We start from the raw sequence: 17,008 nt of genomic DNA, 5'->3' as shown, positions 1-17,008 counted from the left end.
TTGACACAATGCCAAGAAAATAAACGGTTTATAGATTTTTACCTAAAGCTTCGATAAGTTAGAATTACTTTCGAATTCCTCCTCATGCATGCAACAATTCATAGATTAGTAATAGACTCGTAAATAGAGCTCAAATTCATGGCGAAATATTGTGGGCAAAAAAAAAAAAAAAAACTTCCACTATTGAATTTGCAATTGTTGCTCCAATAACTGAGATTTCTTGCTAGTATACAGTGAAAACTTACACATGATTGAGACCCCCCTCCCCCCTCTCGTTTTGCCTCTCTTCTTCAAAATAATGATCAAAGAAAAAGATTTAAAGAAGATGGAAATTTACACAAGTATTGACAAGTTTTCAGTTTCTGAAGCTCTAGCTTGTATAAGTGTTCTAAGACAGTGCATTGCATCTAAAGGACTTCCAGTACCGGAACTTTTACATCTCGACCGGAAATCGGAAATCTGCAACTTCACCAAGAACAAATAAAAATCTAACAAATCTTGGATTCAAATTGATATAACATGACATAGTTGATATTAAAGAACAGAAGAAGAAATGCTAACCATTGCATTTAGAAATTAGAACTATGTTATAATCATTTCCAAATAATGTCACCCAAAAATTTGAGAGCTGGAACGCCTCTTATCTCGACATCAACAAGCGGTGCCTGGATCATTGTTAGGCTGGCTAGCTCAGGATCATTCTGGATCATATCAAGAGCTCGCATTTGATCCTGACAAGTTTGTTTTCATTAAGTTTTCACCCTTAAAATAGAAAGAACAGCAAATACAACAGTTTTTTTTCGCAAGTTTTTTCTTCAGACACACTTTGCTATCAGTTGTTTCGGATGTGACAACAGCCATATTAATTATATATAAACTACATTGTAGTTCATTCTGATGACAACTGAACCAATTCAAGAATAAAGGAGCAAACAGTTAACTCACCTTTCTTTTCATAGCACAAAACTTGCAATCGGATGCTGAGGGCGGAAGAATCTGATTGACGATAAGTCTCTTAACGGGAACATTTTCCTTCTTCAAGGAGGCACTCAGTCTAGACGATTCACTAACTGCCATCACCTTAGGGAGTAGAGACAAAATATAAACAGTTACTTAGACAGTTTTAATTAGTAGTAGAATTTTTTGGGAAATTTAGATCTTCACATTTCACAATACAATCAATTCCACTTCCATTTTATGCATGATTCAAATATTAGCTGCGGAATGCATTGCGTGTCCATACCGTGGGGATTGTGACAATAACAAATTCTGTCGCATCAGTGTCACGAAAGAGTTCACGCACTTTTATCATCCTCTCCCTAAGTTTCTCCAATTTATCAGCCTGAACCATTAAATATAAAACAAGTGGTAAGAAAATTAAGATGACAGAAAATGCAAAAAAGTACGAAAATGTCATCTTACGGCGGCTTGTTGAGTTTCCTCTTGACCAAACACCGATTTAATTGCTGAGGTAGCAGAAGCTATCTTTTGCCGTAGCTGCAGCAGAATAATTGGTGTCAATGACTATAATTATCACTGAGAAATGTATATAACTGTAGGTTCCCCCTGTTACCTTTAGTATCTTCCCAATGGATGCATCCAAGAAATCGGGCAAGGAAAGGAGCCGTAATGTATGACCCTGATCAGGAAAAAAAAATGCATAAATCTATCAGATAATGTCCAAAGACAAAAGAGACATTAATAATATATTAGCTTTCGGCTCACCGTGGGTGCCGTATCAAATACTATTCGAGTAAACATATTATATTCCTGTGATTCAAGAAATTGCATAACCTGGCAATATTTTTAATTGTTAGGACTTGGGAGTTCCACAAATGAAGGCTGATTGTATTACTAATTAATTAGCAATGAAATAACAAATAAGTAACCAAAGCACATAAAAATTCATGCCTTGGAAATTGCAATGGCTTCATCCAATCCAGGAGGTGGTGTATCCAACAATTCTCCGAGTTTTAGCTCTCCTAACTTTCGTAACAAAAGATGTAACAAATAGTATTAGAGAAGCAGGCTTATAATGAAGCAGAATGAATTAACTACCAGTATTTCCAAGTTATAGTAACATTGATATTGCATAACAAGCTCATTAAAATTTAAACAGCTACAAATGTGCAATCAAGTATGCGATTTCTATATTATAACATAAGATGATGAAGTGGAAAACAAACTTGTATTTGATGTATGATGACATGAGCATATTGAGCTTAATGCATATTTATATACTAGCAGTGGGGTTAGTTAAATACTCACTGTAACAAAGTCATTATCGGTCTTAACATCTATAATGATTTTAACATTTAACTGATCTTAGCCCTCTATATGTGTAAACAAACAGTTTCCTCCCTCTATGATATGCATTAGTCAAAATCATTGTAGGTTGATCACATATTGAAGTATTGAACTATAAATCTACTAGAGCTCTTTCGCTTTTAGGAAACTCATCAACCTGTGAAAATTCACATGATGATTGCATAAACTATTCACACACAAGAAATATTTATAAGTAACAATGCTGGTACAATCCTGATAAAGCTTTTACCTGCTCTACAATCATTCCAAGACCCATCCCATCCATAAAGTCTTTGACTCCAGTTCCGCCATTTTTCTTAGTTGCATTGCGAAACTCTTCCCTAGCCTTCTCTGGGTTTATCTATAAAGGAAGTAAGGAACTAAAAACTTAAGCATATACAACACATGGAGTGACAAACACATATTTTCACGAAAAATACCAATCCTATCATCAAGTAATCTAGATAACAAATGCCAGCTAATTTATTCAACATCAGTTTCGGCTTACTTCAAGAGCAAAAAGTGGATAATCAGGTCCTTCCACCGGCACCAATTGTCCCCCAGTCAGATCCTACAGTAAATTTATAAACATTATGTTAGAACAAGCACAAACGACATCAAATCTTGAAGCATCTAGCATATAGGAACCATCAACACCAGAGGCACTAAATTAACCTGAGCAAAAGAATCACTCAAAGAATGTGCCGGATCAGTGGAAACCACGAGTGTGGGGTGTCCATTATTGGCGAATTTTACAGCAAGCGAAGCGGCGCAGCTTGTCTTCCCGACTCCCCCTTTCCCGCCTAGCATGTAATACTTCCTCTGAGTGCCAGAAACCATGTCATCAAACCCTGCTACAGATTCTGTTGGAGCAGCAACTGACCTCACTGACAATAAACGAAGGCAATAACCATTAAAATGTGCAATCAAATCCTCAACAGGTTTCTCATAATCACAAACTGCCCAGGAAAATTCCTTAAGCATAGCAAAAAAACAATAAAATGATCATGACCCTACCAATTTGATTAAAATGGATAAAATAATTAAAAATAAATAAACCGAAGCTAGGTTGATACACTAAAGATGATTCCAAAATTCACGAAAATTTCCCCTTTTCCTTCCCTTACTTAATTATTCTATATCTCTTTATCTTACTGAATTCTAATAACTTGTAACCTTCTCTTCATTTAACCCCGCTAACACTCCAATAACTTGACATGCTTAAACTAGACGAATTAAAAGGGAAACATATCAATTTATGGGCAACAGAAAAATAACAGGAATAACAATAACACTCTCATACAATCTAACAGCAGCAACTAAAAATTCAACACATGAAACAGAACAGAAAAACTTGAGCCACAAAAACATAAAACGAATAAGAAAAAGAATAAGATTGCATCTTGAAAGAAAAGAAGAAGAATTGAGTAGTGAAAAACCTTGGAATGATTTAGTAGGGATTGTTGTTGTAGTTGCGGAAAGAGAGAGTGAGAGAAAGGAGAAGGCTTTAGTGGGAGTGAAGGAGGAGGGAACACACTTGATGGGCATTGAATTTGTGATGCGAAGAGAAGAAGAGGATATGAGAGTGTGAGAAGCCATGAGTTGTTGAATACCCAGCAACAATGGCATGCTCTGCTTTTGGAAGTTGGGATTGGGAGTTAGAAGTGGTTCGGTTTCACGCCTAACTCACACCGCCACCAGCACTTTCATAGAATGTGATACTTGAGTAATTTCCCAAATCGATCCTAAGGATGATTTAATTATCAATAAATTTTAATGTCTAAATTAGTTTTTTATTTTTTATTTTATTAGACAAATTCTGCTATTAAATTTTGATAAAAAAAATTAGATAAATTTATTTTTGTCGTTATTTAATGACAATATAATGATTCTTTTAAATTTTTAAATTTTTAAATTAGTTTTTTTATAAAGACAAATAATATGATATAGAGACTACATAATAAAATAAAATTTTAAAAACTAATTTAAAATTAAAATTTATTAAAAATTAAAGTATTTGACTAAAAAAATTTTAGGAATTTTTTTTTAAGTTAAAAAGTGAGATTTGGACTCACAATTTCTAAATGAGTATGGAAGATTATATATTTAAGTTATAGTTCGTTTACTTTTAGAAAATTATTATTATTATTATTATTTGGCTAAGCACGGGTTATAATTCAAATTAACTTAGCTCTATTCGAAATTATATATTATGGGTTAATAGTTAAAACTCAAAGTTAAGGAGAATTTAATTTTGAGCACGGTCAGTTTAAAGTAATTTTACACGTGCATTTAATTATTTAATATTATATTAATAAAAATAACTATTTTTTATATTGACCGCATGAATAGTTATCCAAAAGAACAGATGTGATTGAATAACTATATAAAATACTTTACACTGTCAACGTATCAAAATTAAACTCAAACTCAAAATGATTATGAATGAAAGATGTATGGCTATGTTAATTTGGTCTTTAAAATATTAATAACTTTAATTTTTGAAAGATATAATTCTGAGTAAATTATTATCATTCAATAAAAAGATCAACTTAATTTGTTGTTATGTCTTTTGAGAACCAATTTAAAATGTGTAAGACCAAATTGATGTATACATAATTATTTAGGAATAAGTTTGATTATTAACCACATATAATACAGTATAATTTTATATTTTACTAAAAGTGTATGTTTATTAGAATTTTATTCTAATTGACTAACATGGTGCACTTTTATCAATCTTATGACACCAATCTCATAGACCATTTTAGTGCTTAAATCTACCTGAGATTAAGCCCAACAGTTCAAACTAAACAATGCCAAGAATCTAGGCAAGCTAATCATGATGATCTCAAAACAAAAAACATCCCTGCAATTGGCACCGAGAATAACAGATGAAAATAAGAGTAACATTGAATATGACACCTTTTAATACAATGAAAACCATAAGACAGAAGAATTGAGATTTCAGAAACTATCTATAGTTACACTTCTTCGCAGTGTATTGGGCAAAATTTGCCTTCTTAAGGCTTCTTTCCAGCTATATCTTCCAGTGTGAGATTCAGTGTATCAATTGAACCTTTCTTAACTTCTTCTCCTTGCGCAGCAAGGTAGTCCTCTATGCTTCCTGGCTCACCAAACCATCCAAGACGATCTGCAATCAAGTGAAGGTTATTACACCCTCCACATCTCGCCACCACCACGCCTTTCTCATATGACTCTCGACAAACTGTCTTGACGGATCTTGTTTCGCAGACTTTGCATGTGAAGATCATAGCGAGATCATGCCTCGACGATGCTTTCAAATTTGAGGTAGCAGAAAACTTTACTGCAGGGTTCTCATTGATGCTCATCGATGTAGAAACATTATCCAGACTTGAACTAGACTCTGCGCCGTCAGCTTCGTTGGTTTCGATATCTTCAGGAACAGAATTGGTTGGATTTGTAGTTGTTGAGACCGCTTTATGAAACCCAAATCTGTTTAATATTGAACTGGTAGAAGAATGCCAAGATGCTGCTGCCATTAAACAATATTAACCTATTAATATTGACTCCTCTTCGATCTTGTATACATGCAGGTAAAAGTTTTATGCACACATCAAACATAGCATAAGTAATTAAAGAATCACTCAACTAAAAAAGCTTAATATTTTAGGTGAAAGACCAACAATGAATTTAAACTTAAAACAAATCAATCTATCCTTTTTGCTCCAAACTCATATTTTGCCTTGCATAATATAGATGACAAAAATAATAACTAAGCCGAGTTCAATTATATGGATCAAGCAAGGTCACAGTGCCACCTCATAAATCATATATGTGTTTAAACCATTTATTGATAAACAATTTTAATAATTTCCCTCTTAAATTTTTCTTAAGTCTCCCTCAACCTCTAACTACTGAACTACCCCCATCTAATCCACTCTCCTAATTAGTAATCAGAGCCTCCACAACGTTTCTATGATCATGTTTGTATACCTAAGACAAGATTCTACCATCTTCCTTTGTAATCGGCGACATTCACAGGCAGATATCAACATAACTTTAAACCCATAATTTGAACAAGCCAGTCACCATACTAGAAAATTAGTCACTGAGCTTGAACCATGGAAGGGAGTAATATGTACATTTCCAATATGCATTTGGTAGCAATGCTCTACAAGTTCATGATTATACCTTCTTATTGAACTGTGTGATTCATTCTAGTTTCAAAGGGGGTGGCTGCTACTTGATCCCCTACAAATCCCTAAACCCTAATAAGAGGCACAAAATTTTCTGGACAATTCCTGTCTTTTTGAACCTTCTCTTATAAGAGACAGAATCCAAAAGCAACCTTGGGAACCAAACAAAGCCACTAGCTAGAAGTTACAATTACTCTTCCATGAAACAATTAATTAATTACGAAACGAAAAAATAAAGAAAAGTTTTATAAAAGGTTCAGTTCGAAGTTCGAACCAAAGAATATAGCTTGAAGATAATAACAAACATGATGGAAATTGGGTGGGAGATAGTGAAAGATGAGACTTGCCTTGAAGATTGATGAGGTTTGGAGGATGTTGACGGGATTGAAATGATGAGAAGAATCGGCGCAGAACCATTTTGCTTGCCGCCATGGGAGGACTCACCTGCTCAGCTCGCAACACCACAATGGAGCGTCACCTCCTCAACTTTCCATTCTGTGATTTTGGGCTTTTTTTTCTTCCTTTCCAAGCTTCTATTTTTGGGCTTCAAATGTTTCAGCTTGACCCATTACCATTTTTTGTTATTGTAAATAATGTTCCCTTAAGCAAGTCCAAAAACATAAAATATGAGAATACCAAAAAAAAAGTAAAAAATATAAATATCAAATGTATGAATATTTTTTTATATATATAATTTTTTTTAAAATAAAAAGAAAGAAAATAAATTCTATATAGATTACCGGAATACCAACGTGATTCAATGTACTTTTAACTTTTTAAGAGTAGAAATATGCTATGCGTACACTAAAATAAGTCACTAAAATTAGCTATTAATATAAAATAATGTTAGAATATAAAATACACCTTGAAAATAAATTAAACCACATATATATTGATGACTGATTTTAGTAGCTAATTTTAGTGTATGAATAATATTTTTGATAAAAGTAATAAATACTTTTTAAAAAAAATTAAAAAATCAATTATGTTATGTATATATTTAAAATTAGCCAATAAATTAATTATTTATATAAATACATATTAAAAATAAATTAAATAAAATATATATTTATGTATAAATATATAATGAATAATTTGAATATCTAATTTTTTATTTTGTGCACTTAATATTTTGTTAAAATAATAAGAGAAAGACAATAAAATTTAACCTAATTCTAAGATAATTCTCCAAAATTTTAAATTTCTTCCATCTTAACTTACAGATAAAGTTTGCTAAAAAGTTCAACCCATCTTTATTGAATTAATCCCCTTGAGTAAAAAAGAAAGAATGGATAATATTTTGAATTATAAATGTCTTCTGTTTAATTTGTTGAAAAATAATTCTTTACTTTCAAGAAAGTATCGTAAAGACTTTTTTAGGGTTCCTAACCTCTTTTTTAATGTAATTCATTATGCATGTCATTGAGTGGGAGCCAAGTAGGAATTGTGGCAACCATCTAAATTATTTCGTCTTTATTTGTTTGAAATGGATAATTATTTATCTCATATGGGAATGAATTTTTAGTGAGGTAGATTATTGAGATAGGCAGAATAAATTTAGGTACCACTCATTTTTATCTATCCTGATATATATAATATATAATATGTGTAATATATGTAAAATAATTAATAAAATAATTAATAATATTATATCATATTTAAAATTTTATTTTAATTTTTGTTATATATGTGATAATAATTATATAAATTTTAAAATTTAGTTTTATTTATTAGATTTTAATAATTATAAAAATAGAATAAATACCTGCAAAAATAGGTTATGATTCAATTTTTTACTATTCGAAAATAAAAATCAGATAAATTTTATACAAATTATTGTAAAACAAAACGAAATTAGATAGAGTAACATTTCACTTCTACCAGTTCTGCTATCGTCCCTAGAGCGCAGACAATTTTCATTAGTATAGTCAAACTCATGATAGATATTTGTGTGATCAGTGGTCAGTTGGTCACAGCTGATAATAACTTGACCTAAAATCCTTTGACAATTTTTATACGGAAGATCGCATTAACTCAAAGTGTTGTTCAAATAATTAATATATTTTTCTAACAAAGCGGCTCCAAAATAGTGAGACCTTTAATCTCGAATTGTCAAACCGCTGTTATATTTGGCTTGAGGCAGGTTTGTGCGAGCTTAATTATTTGTCGGCTTGTTTGTGTTTTAAAATTTAAATTACTAGTTTTGTTTTATCTTTTAGCATTTCTTGACTTTCCATACTTTGTTGTATTATTTCATCTCATATATATGAACAGTGAATCTAGAACTACCCATTTAAAGGGGGGCTTCCAATTAATAATGTCATTAGTGAAAATAATCATTGAATAAATATCTAAATTAATTTTTAAAGAATTTTATATCAGATAATTTAGACCTCAACAAATTAATCTTTCTATTATTTTGAAATAGGATTGTGGGATTAGTTTATCTTAGAGTATAATTTTTAGAAATTTAACTGTCTTGTTTATAATAAAATTTGTTAAAAAATTATTTGTTTAATATATATATTAAAATTTAATTGAGAATGACAAAAGAATTAATGTGTAGGACAAGAATAAATTTTTAAAGACGTTTAGAAAATAAAAATTTATTAAAAACTAAAATATTAGATATAATTTTTTTTTTTAATTTCGGAGGCCAAATTAGGTGTTTCCCCATGATTATTTGATGATGCACTTGCATTTGCATTTGCATTCATTGAGGGTTTAAAACTAAAAAGCATACGCAGCTGATATTTATGTCAATTGTATATATAATGAAGTGTTTATCTAAGTTGAACTTAAAACTTGGGAAATGAATAGATTCGATGTAATATTAATCTGATATTTTATGCACAACAATACTTCCAAAATATGATAATGAAGATTGAACTATTAAAGACCATGCATAATGACTTGATTCAGCAAATTAAAGTATAGTATCTTTTATGAATCAGTTGATTTTATTAATATATATATTACATATATAAGGTCTCCTTTTTAAGTCTCTTCCAATTTTACTTGACCTGTACTTTTTTTTTGGGTTGAAACAACGGGGTTATATACAGCCCAAAAAAGAAGATTAATTACATATTAAACGGGCATAGCAATTTCTTATTTATTATCAACTAAGATGCTAATAACATCCTTCTAAGACAAATTTTAGAAATAAAAATTGGGATCTAAATTTAGACTTTTTCTTAAACTAGGCAATTAACATATTTATTGTCCTTTCTATATATATATTTACAAAAAAAATATTTCAAGACTTTTTTTTTCAATAACTTTATTAAAATCTTTATTGTCATTAATCAAAGAAATGACAATTTGAGAATCACATTATACCACTACCTTTGTTATTTCCAAATCCTAGGCTAGATCCAGTCCTTTTAAAATGCCCCATAGTTCGGTCTTGTAAGCTAAACAGCGTCCGATCAAAAAAGAGAAGCCGCCGATCCACTTTCTGTCGCTGTATCTAAGGAAACCACCACAGCCCCTTTTATCGCCGTTCCTTCCATGGTACCGTCTGTATTCAATGCAACCCATTAAACTTGAGAACGATTCTATCTGATTTGAATGGTTTTTTTAGACTTTCAAAAGCTAAAGTCTTCTTCCTGTTGAATGTTTCCCAAATTTCTTCTACCCTCTTTAAAATTTTTCTGCTTGCATGTAAGGGTCTTCGATAACCATTCTCATTGATTTTTCTATTGCGCCAGTTCCAGGGTTCCAGCTAGTGACAATGAAGACATCTTTTCAATTCATGCCTGGTGAGTTCCCAAGTTGATTGTTGAGGTTGAGAGAAACCCAATCCTTCAAATTGATTTCGAAGAATGCTTGCACTGCCTCTGGTTTTATCAAATTTATCCATATCCTTGAAACAATTGGGCCGTTTTTGAAGGCATATATACATTATGTCCTCAGTCTGAGTTCTGTAGCTATGACAGGTATCCTCTCCTCTAAAAACGTGCTTTTCTCTAGTTAGTTAACAATATGTTATGTAATAGTCTCCACACTAGAGTTTTTTACTTTTGAGGTCCTTCTTATTTCCAAACTTTAGTCCAATGGTTTTCTTGAGATTTTGTCCATTTCTCCAGTACTTTGTACGTGGATCCAATGAAAAAGTTTCCATTTTTCATTTGCTTTCAGCCCTTGATGTCCTCGTCCTATTCAAGGGGATGTTGGTGGAGAAGCTATAATCTTTGTCACCATGTCTTTCGATAATACTCTTTAAGTTTATTAATATCTCATTCTCTTCTGTTGTTAGTCCATTCTCAAACAGATGATTTAGTATCTGAAATATTTTGTGTTGTAACTTCGAGCAGGTTATTCGTGTCTTCCACCCGGGGGTCTCACCAAAATTTGTAGAGAGTCCATCCTCAATGTGGCAAATTGTGTTCTTTGTGTAATCAAGCTATATTTTGACAAATTCTCTCCATAAAGGTGAGTCCGTACTTCTGGATCTTAGTTGAGTGATTTATCTACTTCTACTGTAATATTTGTGTCTTATAACCTTTGTCCATATAGGGTCTGGTTTTCTACTGAGTTGCCAGATGATCTTCATAAGGAAGGCATCATTCATAACATTAAGTTTTCTCAGACCCAATCCCCTTTCATGTTTCGGAGTGCAAAGAGTTTTCCATCATATAGCATGTAGTCTCCTTTGATTTTCAGTGTCTCCCCATATAAAGCCTCTTTGCAGTTTCTCAATCTCATAGAAAATTCTCTTAAGCACTCTCCCATTTTGCATATCAAAATTCATCGTCAGACTAGTGGCCGTTTGAGTTAACATAATCCTTCTCGCAAGTAGGGGTGGAAATAGGTCAGGCGGCCTGCCAGGGGCCTACAGCCTGACCTGTGTTTGGCCTGGCCTAGCCTAACCTGATAGGAAATAGGCCCAGACTCAAGCTATTAAAAAAGCCTATATTCTTTAAAAGGCCAGGCCTAGGCTTTTGAAATAGCCTGTTGGGCCTGTTAGGCCGGCCTGAGCCTGCAAATATATATAGAGAGTTTTATTATACTAGTAAAACTGCTATTAGAAGAATTTGAACTTGGGTCTTCTATCTTAGAATAATACCTTTATCCACTCAGCCATTTGTCTCTTTAATTATATATGTGTATTTTGTATCAATATTATTCATAAATTTATTATTTTATATTTTATAATTTTAAAAATTAAATTATATCTTAAATTTAATTATTATTTAAAAAAATAGGCCTATTGACAGGCTTCAGACCAGACCAGATTTAACAACAGGCCAGGCTCAGTACTCATTAAAAAGCCTATACCAGGCTACAGGTCAGGCTAAGGCCAATATACTCTATTACAGGCCTGGCCTGTTAAGAGTAAAGCCTGGCCTAACCTGACCTGTTTCTACCCCTACTCGCAAGGGATAAACACTTACTTTTCTACCCTTTTTAGTTTACTTTAGACTCTTTCAATAACAGTCTTGAAATTATCTTTGCCTTTTCTATTGTTGTTTATCATGGCGCAAGATACCTTCCCAGAGCACTGCTCTCCTTGAATTCAATTTTGCTAGTGATATCCTATTTGGTTTGAGGTGCTGTATTTTTGGAGAACACTATGGTGAATTTAACTTTATTGACTTTTATCCTTGTCGATGTGTGGAAGTTATCCAATACTTCTTTAATTTTAGTGATCTAACTAGTAGAAACTTCCGCGAACAGAAGGAGATCCTCCACGAACATTAGGTGGAAAATTTTTTGTTCCATTTTTCCCCACCTTGATAGGGTTTCAGTTCCCAACATCCACTTCTTTTTTAATGTGTTGGAATAGATAGTCTATGCAAATTATAAAGAGATAGGGAGATATGTCTCTCTACCTCACACCCCTACTAGGTGTAAAATCTTTGGTTTTGCTTCCATTCCATAAACATTGTAGCTGACTGAATTGACCCCTCCCATGATGATGTTGATGAACTTGGTAGGGAGTTTGAAATTGATTAGCCTTTGCTTGATAAGACTCCAATTAATTCTGTATTAGATTTGGGTTATTCCAGGAATCCTTGATGTGTTCACACATCTTCCTGCTCAAGAGGTCCTAATTGTTTTTGTAAAAAACATTTAGACAGTCATCCTCTCCTGGTGTTTTGAGAGAGCTTATGCTGTAAAGGGCTTTTTTAATCTCCTTGTCCATAGGGGTTATTTCCACTGCCCTGCAAGTAGATAAATCCAAATCAAAATAAGGATTTGTCAAAATGTGTGAACGAACTCTCATTACCTCTTTTTTGTAGAAATTAAGAAAGTAGTCCACTATGTGATTTTTCAATTGCTACTCCTTTTCTATCCAATTGCTTTTCTGGTTTCTTAGTTTTAGGATTTTGTTTTTCCTCCTTCTGATGATAGTTTTTGTATGGTAGAATCTAGTGTTCATGTCTCCCTCTATGATTCATTGCTCTCTAGATTTCTATAGCCAAAAAATTTTTTCTTTATCTAGCATGTCATTCAATTTCTTCTGAAAAGATGTCTCAAGCTGATCTAAGAAAGGATTGTTTTCATAGGTGTGTGTCTCTGGATGCCTGCCAATCTATTCATGATCCCTTTTTTGCTTTGAAGATGTTTCCAAAAGTGTATCTATTCTAGTTGTTGAGTTATGTTATAATATTATTGAGGTTGCTGATGAAGGTATCATTCTTCTTCTAGTGCTGTCGAAGCAAATTATCATACTCAGGGTGTGTTGCCCACATAAGCTCAAATCTAAAGGGTATATTTCCGTTTCTGGCCATTCCTTATCCCTGGGTAATAAGGAGAGGGTAGTGGTGAGAATTGGACCTAGGGAGACCATTAACCATCGGTTCTTGATGGGATAGTCTTTACTAGGGTTTGCAAGGACTCTGTCAAGTCTCTTGAAAATTCTATCCTATCTTTCCATTGTAGCCTTTTTCATGTATATCTCGAGCCCAAAAAGCCCAAGTCAATAAGGCCACAATTATTGATCCAAGTCGCAAAATTTCTATAAGCTCTGGTATCAGTGCTGCCACCACCTTTCTTCTTTGTAATGTCTTTAATTTCATTAAAATCTCCTATGACAAGCCAATCCTTATTCATATATCCACAGTGTTTTGAATGAGAGGCCAAAGAAATCTTCTATTTTGGTTTTGAGGGCTGGCATAGACTGTCGTGAGGCACCAGTCTTCTCTCATGGGGCTTTCAATTTTTGTATGAATAAATTGTGGATGTTATTCAATTGGGGCAATACTGTACTCACCATTATTTCAACATATTCAGATGCCACCAGCAAACCCTTGTGCTTCTTCGATAGCTGAAACTCATGTTTCTAATGGTGTTAATAGCATTATCACCACTAATCTTTGTCTCCAGCAATATAACAATGTCAGACTTGTATTGTCTCATATATTCTTTGAAGGTGCACATAAAAGTCGTAGTAGCTGAACTTTTTACATTCCATGACATAATAATCATTGGAAAAAGTCAAAATATAAGGGCTAATTTAATTGCATGCCAGCAGTGTCCTCTCCATTCCATTTCTTGCTAGGTAGAGTATCAAAATCTACCCCTTCAACTAGCTTTGATATTTCTTTTTGAATCTCTGTATCCACATCGTCTTCTCTATTTACTTCTTGGAATATGGGGTCAGGTGTTTGTCTTCTTCCATTATTTGTTGTGTGTTTTTCTCTTTATTTATAACTTGTTCAATTTATTCTTGAGTATCATCATTAACTTCTATCCAATTTTTTTTGTAGGTTGCTATTTGTTAGGTTCTGAGGACATTTATGGTTTCTATTTATAGCTAAGGTTCGTTGTGAGTCCTTGTAACTGGTTCTTTCTCTTTATTTGGTATGGTTTGGGAGCTTGTATTTTTGGTCTTATTTCCTCTTGTGGCTACTATTTGTTATTCTGGTTGGGGTCTAGCTTTTGATTTCTGTTGCTTGTTTAGGTAATTGTTGTTGTAGGTTTTGTTAACTTTGTCGTTTGCTTGTGGTTCTTCAATTCCTTGTTGTGGTTCTTCTACTTCGAGGATACTGAATCTTGATTTATTATCTTTTTTCTTTTCTGTAATCTTGCTATTCCTACTCTATTCTTATTGCTCTCCTCTTTTGATTCATTTTCTCTTTATCTACCTCTGTACCACCATCCAGGGTCCAAAGTTATCCATGCTTTGAGTCATTATGGCTTTCCCTTTTTCTTTTCTTGTGGCTTCTTCATTTTTATCTTATTTCACTTGATTGTTGCCTCCCGCTTAGTCTTTATTGTTGGTTTCAGCTCCCGCTTGATTATTTTCAATATTAAGAATTAGATTGGTTTGATCTTCTCTCTTTTTTCTCATCACATAGTTCTTTTGGTCATGATTGGCTTTACCGTATGCAAAGTAAATATGATGCTTTTGTATTCTATATGATAAAGTTTTTCATTGACCATATATCTCCCAAGTAGAGATTTGGTTAGATCAACCTCGACACATAATCTAGCAAATTTTTCTTTACAAAGATGGAAAGTATTATAATCAATTTGTCTGATTTTTCCAATAAGATCTCATATCTTCCTCAAGATTTGGTCATTATAGAGTTCTATGAGGAGCCCTGGTAATCCAACCCATGCTATAATTTTATCTATGGTTGTGTTAAGAGGCTTAAAATTTGATTTTCATTGCCTAATAGCTAGGTAGTGATAGTATATTTTTCAGAGACCATCTAGAAATAGTATGATCTAGATCATCTTAAGCATAAAACGTGACTATATAAAAGTTGTTTCCCAGATCAATAACTTCAATCCCACCAAATCTGCCCCACAAGACTTCCAACCTCCTCTTCATTGCAGCGTAGCCTAGTTTCCTTTCTCACAGTTTGACTATTAGGTACCTCCACCAGAATTTTTATAGTTCATGTTCCGCGCTTCACTGATAAGGATATTAAAGAGGTCTTTTTTCAAAGTTCAGTACTTTGATTTCTAATTTGCTAGTGTTGTCCTTCTTATTTCTATTTTCTTCTTTTTCAATTTTAGGGGCAATCTCACCTTGGATGTCTTTTTCATTGGACATATCAATATATCATCATCTTCAGAGTCAACTAACTTGACCTCAGTTCCAGGTTCATTTCCACGAACCATGTTGACATAAGATCTTCTACCTGATTTCAGTTCATCCTGCATCCAGTTTTCAACTCTTGGGATGAGGATATTGGATCTAGTAAATCAATCTTCATCCCTTCTCACTTTCTTGATGTTTCATTGCAAGAGGTCATACTCTTACTCAGTGGTTTGGTGGTCGTTGGGTATATTTTTCGACCTTGCATTAGTAGTCATGAAGAAGGTAGAAGTCTAGCGATGAGAGCTGTATGGAGAGAAATGCAACCGTCAATTTTTTATCATAGTGAATCAAAAAGTTATTATTAACTTAACCTGTATTTTATTAGTCTTTATACTTTTACTAAATTTTTAATTAGGTTTTTATATTTTTTAATTAAATTTTTATATTATTTTTAATTTTGTAATTAGATCCTTTTCATATTAAAAATGTTAAAATTAATAAAATATTTTTTTCAAAAATACATTCGATCAAACATTTATTTAGATTTTTAATTATGAATATCTTTAATTTATAAAAAAATATTTAACTCTAATATTTTTTACACTAGGAAGGACTTAATTATAAAATTAAAAATAATATAAAAATTTAATTAATAAAATTATAAAAATCTAATTAACAATTTGATCAAATTATAAAAATTAAAAAAATAATTGAACCAAAAAATAATTTTCTAGTATCTGAAGACGAAAGGATTATACAAAAATAAAATATAAATAAATAATAAAAGAGTAAAATACTAATGGCGACTTGTATCACGTGAAACATATATCAAATAACTAAGAATAATATGTATATTCAAATTGACCTGGTTCTGAGAGAAATTTTTTTAAATAAATAAAATAAATATATTATTTATTAAAATATATAATTTGTAATATTTTTATAAAAATTTATTATATTTTTTATCTTGTTTACAGTGTAAACGAAATAAAAGTGTACGTATCTTATTTACATTATAAACGAGATAAGGTACAAAACGATATGGTCGTATCATATTTATACACGTGGTGTATAACGATTTTATCTCGTTTACAATATAAATGAAATATGTATACTCTTATTTTGTTTATAATGTGAAAAAGATCTATATATATGTATTTCGTCTACAACATCATTGAGTCTTTATTACACCAAATCTTCAATTTTTTTTCCACTTCTACCTTTTTCTAATTATATTATCGCATTACTAGGAGATTATAGCGTGTGCCGATGCGCATGATGTGAACATCAACTGACTGAACGCGACATGACACATTTTTGGGGCAGTCGACTTTGAGGTTAGTGTTGCTTTTTTATATTTATGTTAAAAAATACATGTATAGCCTATTTTTATAGAAGTAGTATGCAATATATGTTAAGTGAATGAATATATTGTTAGTAATGATTTAAATAATAGGATATAATTTTAGATATTATTAAAATAAATTTATTATTTAAATATTTATTAAGCATATGTTTA

General features: G+C 32.1%; 2 protein-coding genes across 3 annotated transcripts; both read right to left on the bottom strand.

Annotated features, from left to right (window-relative positions):
* Positions 1–162: 162 nt before the first annotated feature.
* Positions 163–4,026, bottom strand: LOC130947896 (ATPase GET3B). The gene is made up of 12 exons (XM_057876609.1): positions 3,747–4,026; positions 2,983–3,194; positions 2,816–2,878; positions 2,558–2,668; positions 1,912–1,986; positions 1,726–1,794; positions 1,574–1,639; positions 1,423–1,497; positions 1,244–1,342; positions 946–1,080; positions 562–731; positions 163–459 (listed from the first exon to the last, which is right to left on the bottom strand). Exons 1-11 carry the CDS (start codon positions 3,934–3,936, stop codon positions 594–596), a joined length of 1,233 nt encoding a protein of 410 aa, XP_057732592.1. The 5' UTR covers positions 3,937–4,026; the 3' UTR covers positions 163–459; positions 562–593.
* A 984-nt stretch (positions 4,027–5,010) lies between these two features.
* Positions 5,011–7,040, bottom strand: LOC130948178 (uncharacterized). Of its 2 annotated transcripts, none has more exons than XM_057876894.1 (2): positions 6,836–6,980; positions 5,011–5,824 (listed from the first exon to the last, which is right to left on the bottom strand). In XM_057876894.1, exons 1-2 carry the CDS (start codon positions 6,918–6,920, stop codon positions 5,331–5,333), a joined length of 579 nt encoding a protein of 192 aa, XP_057732877.1. In that variant the 5' UTR covers positions 6,921–6,980; the 3' UTR covers positions 5,011–5,330. The 2 variants fall into 2 exon arrangements, with proteins under 2 accessions (XP_057732877.1, XP_057732878.1); XM_057876895.1 differs by having other exon boundaries at positions 5,018–5,821; positions 6,836–7,040.
* Positions 7,041–17,008: the final 9,968 nt, after the last annotated feature.

The sequence above is a fragment of the Arachis stenosperma genome, chromosome 9, assembly GCF_014773155.1.
Source record: "Arachis stenosperma cultivar V10309 chromosome 9, arast.V10309.gnm1.PFL2, whole genome shotgun sequence".
NCBI classification, from domain to species: domain Eukaryota; kingdom Viridiplantae; phylum Streptophyta; class Magnoliopsida; order Fabales; family Fabaceae; genus Arachis; species Arachis stenosperma.
The sequence above is the reverse complement of the archived record's forward strand: the minus strand, read 5'-3'. Positions and strand labels throughout refer to the sequence as shown.

Coding starts and splice junctions, on each gene's coding strand:
- LOC130948178 (XM_057876894.1), bottom strand. CDS start 6,920: ATGGCGGCAAGCAAAATGGTTCTGCGCCGATTCTTCTCATCATTTCAA. Junction 5,825..6,835: donor AAACCTCATCAATCTTCAAG/GCAAGTCTCATC, acceptor GTTTAATGGCAG/CAGCATCTTGGCATTCTTCT.
- LOC130947896 (XM_057876609.1), bottom strand. CDS start 3,936: ATGCCATTGTTGCTGGGTATTCAACAACTCATGGCTTCTCACACTCTC. Junction 1,640..1,725: donor TATTTGATACGGCACCCACG/GTGAGCCGAAAG, acceptor TTTCCTGATCAG/GGTCATACATTACGGCTCCT. Junction 732..945: donor TTTGTGCTATGAAAAGAAAG/GTGAGTTAACTG, acceptor CAAACTTGTCAG/GATCAAATGCGAGCTCTTGA.